Source organism: Psittacula echo (genome assembly GCF_963264785.1).
Source record: "Psittacula echo genome assembly, chromosome: 20".
Taxonomy (NCBI): domain Eukaryota; kingdom Metazoa; phylum Chordata; class Aves; order Psittaciformes; family Psittacidae; genus Psittacula; species Psittacula echo.
In genome coordinates this window covers 3,364,034-3,370,033 of record NC_137756.1, presented here as the reverse complement: position 1 = coordinate 3,370,033, position 6,000 = coordinate 3,364,034, and the positions used below count along the sequence as shown (strand labels likewise).

The window sequence follows — 6,000 nt, the reverse complement described above, 5'->3', positions numbered from 1 at the left end:
GGAAGGAAGAAAATTAGATGTTTGAAGCTAGGGTGGACCAGCATTGGCATGGGGCAGGCACCCCTGCTGAGGACAGGAGACCCTCAGCACCGTGACACTGGGCCCGCCCACCCTTTCCGGACCACATTTGGGCAGGAGAAGTTTGTGCTGCACTACATCTGTCCGTTATAGATAAACAGTTATTGGGAAGATGTATATAGACGCAACGGGCTGGGGTGCTTGCTCGGTTTGGACGCTATTGAGTACTTCAAGCTGGCTGCCAGCCAGGTGGCCATTTACCTCACCCGCCATTTACCTCGGCCCTCCCCTCGCGGGTGGCCCCGCCCCGCTCCCGCAGCGCGGGAAGCGCGGCTCCTCGGGACGCGCATGCGTGTTGGCGGGCATGCGGCCTTCCGCGGTTGCGCAGTGGTGGCCGGCGGGGAATTCGGAGTGGTGGTGGTGGCGGCGGGAGGAGATGCGGGAGGCGTTGCGCGGCCGCTCGGGCAACCGGCCGGTCCCGGGTGCCGCCGTTCTCCCCATGGCGCTGCCCGGCCCCGCTTGGGCCCGCACCCGCGCCGCGCTGGGGCGGCTGGAGAGAGCGCTGAGCTGCTCTCGCTGGTAATGGTTGCCCCCCCTTCTCCTTTCTCCCGCAGCCGGCGAGCGGAGCCGCCGCTGGTGCCGTGCCCTGGAGGCCGCGTGTGTTAAAAGTGCCGTGTTTCTCCTTCCTCTGCCTACAGCGCCGGCGTCCTGCAGGAGCCCGTGTCCCTGGGGCAGTGCGAGCACGTCTTCTGCCTGTAAGTAGAGCCGTGCGCTGGGCTCGGCCGCCCGCCTCCCTCCCTCCCTCCCTCCTCGGCCGCCGGCGCTTCGAAGGGTTTTTCGAGTGCTGGTTTAGGCTTCAGGATGTTGGTCAGGTTGAAGGGAACCCTCACTCTGATGGAGGTGTGTGGAGAGGTTGTCCACTCGTGGTGGGGTATGAGGCAAAATTTCCATTTCTTATAGTCTCGAACTTATTCCTCTTGCTCCCTTCAAAACGAACAAAAAAGAGCAGCCTGGAAAGATACTTCCAGTTTCTAAGGGGGTTTTGGTGTGCTTGAGAGGATTGGGTGTTGCTTGTCATTGCATTGGCCTTCTGCTATATTAATGGCTTCACTCATATCTGCCACTGTAACTGTTCCTGTATTCATGTCCATCCCAACGTGAGAGCAGTTAAAAACTGCTAAGTTAGAAACATCCTGCCAGTGGGGCAGTTCTGAGGAGGCAGTAGTCACTTGGCCTGTCTTAGGACAACTCACTGCAACATTGGTACAGTCGGAGTCTGAAATGCTCATGCTCCAGAACCTCATATGGGGAAGCCACTGGGTCGAACCTTCTGGCTGTTGTGGATGCCACTGCTGTTCATGGCGTGCAAATGCAAACATGGGGAGTTCAAAGATCAGTCATGTATCTTGAACAGTTTCTTTGGACAGTACAGATATGAACTGTATGTTAAAGTCCTATGCTTGTTACAGTGGAGAGAATAGGCCCTTTCAAACTTCTGCTTGTAAGCCAGTCTAAATATTCACCTTTTCCTCTTGTTACTACTGTATTCACTGTGTCAGTAAAAGCAGCATAAAGTCCTGCCTTCCTCCCAGCATTGTATTCACTCCCTGTCTTCGGCTGCATCTTACTTACAGGAGTTTGAAGTGTTGAAGGTTGAAGTGTTGAAGGCCCGAAGAGTAAAAATACTAGCAAAAGCTTTTCTTGCTTTTTAAGGAATAACTGATAATGGGACAGATGCCCTCAGCATCTCTTTCTCTGGTATGGATATATTAAAAGATGGACAAATTCGTTTTAATACAGACATGTGAGTTCTTTCCCAGCCTTGGCCATCAATTGCTGTAGAAGACTGTGCCACCTGAAGCAAATTTTGTTACTTGTACTTGGTGAAATAACCCCCAGAAGCTCATACAAGTTATTTATAAATATATTCTTATCTACCTTATAAAATACCTCCTAATTTTTTTTATTTTTATTTTTTTCCCCAGGTATAGTGTGGATTGAGGGAGGGTAACGTAAGGGTGGCTTAATAAACACGACTGTTTAGTTGTTGGGCATCTAAGGCCTTGTGGTTTTATTTTGGATAACCCCCAGTGTGTTCTAGGTGATAGATTTAAACCACCTACTGTTTGTTGAAGGATTTTTTGTTAACGCTTTTGTGAGTTTGGTTTTTTTTATTTTCTAAGGAAAAAAAAATTGATGCAGTTTGCAGTGATGAGGCTGGAAAGAGTAGCTAATATGAATGTTAAGCACTCATTAACAGCTATTTCTTACTCCAGGAAAAGAGTTTATTTGCTCTTAACCAAGTTACTGTTATACCTTCTCTCTCCTCATTTGCATTCCTGACCTTTTAGTCATTAATATAATGTGTCCTTTGATGATTGAGTCTTGGGTAGGGGCTATTTTTTTTAAATAAACCTAAGGAAATTTAGATTAATTTGTTTACAAGCAAGTTTGGTACAACATGGATTAAATCTGCAGTATTCTGACATGAACTGATTTGATTCCACTGCTGAAGACAGGCATTTATTAATATGCCCAGGAAGGAGTGGGGTGAGTGGCTGAAGCTGGCTTCTGATGTATGCAGTGAAATATGTGAAGCTAATGAACTGCAGTAATCAGGTCACACATAATGTAACTGGTTCTCCCGCAGCATGGGTTTTATTATGGACAGGGATATTTATTAAGATCAGTTTCTGCAGTTTTGTCTGAGTAACTCTACTAAGTTAGTTACAGTCATTATCCATTAACTATAAAAACCCAGCAGCTAGATGTAATTAGGAAATGCCATGGTATAAAAGTCATTCTGCGTTTCCTTTGCACTACCTCTTACAAATGGAAATCTGAGGGCAGCTTTCCTAGAGAGCGAGACCTGGTTGGTTCTTTGTTCCAAGTGATTTGTCAATGTCATCTAGAATATATCAAAGCCAAGAATTGTACTTCAGTCTCCTGATCATAGCAGTATCTCAACCACAAGGTCCTTTGCCTGTTAAGAGCAGGCTGATTAAAGCACAAAACACACCTAGCAGAAGTTTTTACATAGCAAATTTCCTGTCTTTAAATTAACTGAAGACATGATACTTTTGTGGTGCTTGAGGGAGAGATGCCAGTGTAGAGAACAGATCTGAAAATAATGCTTCACTTAAGAAAAGTGATGGTAGTTATAACTCTGGTATTGTTCACTGATACAATACTAGTTTTGGGGTGAAAGACTCTCAGCTTTCAAGCTGACTATATGTTAAGAGTCTAGGTGTATAGACTTCGATCTTCTGCTCCGAATAGCAGTGCCTTGATATTACTTGCATTCTGTTCCTCTGAACGTTTAACATGATCTGCTCGCATTTAACTTTATACCTTTGGCTAGAATTGTGTGTGCTACATGGTAGTAAGGTAACAGAGATTTTTGAAATTAATTCAGTCTTGGGTATTTGAAATCATAACCTGCACTTAATAGGATAGATTGGAGTTGAGAAGTAACAGTGGCCCTTGAATGTTGCAGTTTGGGTGGCAAATCATAAGGTCTTCTCACTAGACTAATCAAACAAATAAAAGATTTTAGGCTCACATGGGAAGACAAGTATTACTAAGAAGCAACAAGTGTTAAATGGCCTTTACTGAGTAAACGTTTGCCCACCTACTTCACCTTGATCATTTCCTGATACAAATGCTCTGAAAGAGAAAAGTGATGGGATGCTCTGCCCACCTGCAGAGGCTTGTGGGACTGCTTGCAGAAAAGAGTTCAGAAATGTGAAACTTCACAATATCAAGAAAATTTTAAGTAGGAAAAATGCAAATGATAGTTTACTGTGGGTTGTCTTTCTGTCACTTGCTTAAAAACGAAGCTGCAGAATAGCCCTACCTTTAGCTGAGGTGTAGAACGATGCACAGTTTTGATACTTCAAGCCTAATTGTAATCTGGAGACAAAACAGCAACGGAGCTTTAGCATACCTTGAAAATTTGGATCAACTCGTGAGTCAGTGGGAGTTACAAGATATGTCTTCATGCATTCAAGATGACTTTCATTCAGTGTCCTGATGAGGCTCTGGGCTTGGCTTGCTTGATTATGAATTTTCACTTGCTGTAATAGATATGTCCTCTCCTCTATTTGTGACTAACTCATGTGGGCTTTACAGTAGTGATTTGTCAATGCTTATATAAGAGATTCTTGCTGAGCATTTGGGTATGAAAAGGTTGATAGTGAGTACAGTAGATAACTTATGCTGAATAATGGATTGTCACATTTGACTTTCAGATCTTGTGTGGGTGACTGTGTTGGCATAGAATGCCCAGTGTGCCAGATGCCAGCGTGGGTGCAAGACGCACAGATAAACCGTCAACTTGATAACATGATTCAGCTTTGCAGCAGGCTGCGGCATCTCCTGGGTGCGGACACCTCAGGTAAGAGCAAACCTGGGTCTCTGACTGCTAGTGGATCCAGACTGCTCTGTTTCATTTCATAGGCTTGCTAGAGAATGAGCAGTGCAGCCCTGTTTAACATTCTGAAAGGATGTTCTGAATCATGTTTGGAAAATTTGATTTGAAGAGAACTGTCTGTATGGATTGCTTGTTCTTTGAATCTATTTTACTAAAAAATCTGCATGAGTGGCTTAGTCCATAATTCATTAGAATCTGTCTTCCAAAATTAGACAAAAGTGGGATAGATTCACAAGTCACGTGGCAGTGAGTTGCACAAATCAGGGGCACAAGTTGTCATATCTTGTGCTTTAGGGGAGCACAAATGTGTAATGTTCTGCAGTGTAAACATCTTGGGAGGGGCATATATTCTCTTGCCTTTCCTGCTTTTCTGTATTTGTGCACTGAGGCGTGTGTGCTCTCCCAGTGGTTTTCAGTTTAGGGTTTTTGCACACGGAAAAATTATCTATGTTTCTTGCCTAAAGGAGAAGGAAGCAAGTCTTAACTCATTTATCTGCTGGTCCCTACCAATCAGCTAATCTGCTACAATGGAATTTTGTCATTGCTGACTGTGCTAGATGATTGCGGAGATTGTACTCTGGGAATTCATCTCTATCAAATTTTAGGCTGATTGTCAAAGTAGGAAAAAGCTGAGTGAAATAAGCATAGGTGAATGTATGTCTCTAGTGCAAGCTCAGAGAGGAGCATTTTATATAATACCAACTTTTAGAAAACATTAATTTAGCTATCAGATTCAGAAAAGATTATTTTTCCTTCATTGCTGCTTCCTAATATACTTGTCTAAAGATTCTTTTTCTAAATCTAATCCCATCAGCACCTTCATGTTCATTTATGGGATAGCTTTTTATTGACATGAAAATGTATTTAAGTGAAGAGGCTGGAAGCCTGTGTCTGACTCTAAAGGAATACATTTTCTATAGATATAAAATCCTATGGTGATTAAATCTTCTGGAGCATAGAAATACAGATGATGGCTTAAATAGGATTTCAGGGAAGCATTTTAAGTGGTGAAGGCTTTTAAAAACATATTTGGAAGAGAATCTCTGAGAGGAGCTAGTTGTGATGCTATAAAAGTATTTGAAATGTAACATGGTCATATTATTGATACTATTTAGATGCTTTGGAAGACTTACAAGTGGACTGTCTCTTAAAAATTGGTCTGATGTTTTACTGCAGTAGAAGTTGGATAATACACTTAATCCCATGGTTCTTCTAAAATAAAGTTTGCATGATGTGGCTAAACCATAGAACAAATGAGGCGATTCTTCTCATTCCTTCTTCTGACTTAAAAGGAGCTAAAGTTATGACCCAGTGTGGAGGTTACTTTCCATAACTTGTAGTCTTTGCAGTGTCTTAAGGATTAATGGCCTTATGGGTATTTCAAACTGAGGTTGAAGGGAAAACCTCCTGAGTTGGTGATAGGTCACTGTAAGGAATGATTTGGATACCCAAGGATATGGGCACACCCCTTAGAACAGCCAGTTATGTGCTGTACTATGGCAAATCACAGAATGCTGTAGCTTTAGAGATTTTGAGAGCAAATCTGTTTG

At 43.2% G+C, this 6,000-nt stretch overlaps 1 protein-coding gene across 1 annotated transcript in view; it reads left to right on the top strand.

Annotated features, from left to right (window-relative positions):
* Positions 1-454: 454 nt before the first annotated feature.
* BARD1 (BRCA1 associated RING domain 1) overlaps positions 455-6,000 on the top strand; it is a gene marked incomplete at both ends in the record, with an annotated part of 49,664 nt that continues 44,118 nt past the window's right edge. Inside the window, 3 exons of the mRNA XM_080632000.1 lie at positions 455-597; positions 717-773; positions 4,269-4,414. Coding sequence (XP_080488126.1) covers positions 455-597; positions 717-773; positions 4,269-4,414 — 346 coding nt within the window. The remainder of the gene's footprint in view (positions 598-716; positions 774-4,268; positions 4,415-6,000) is intronic.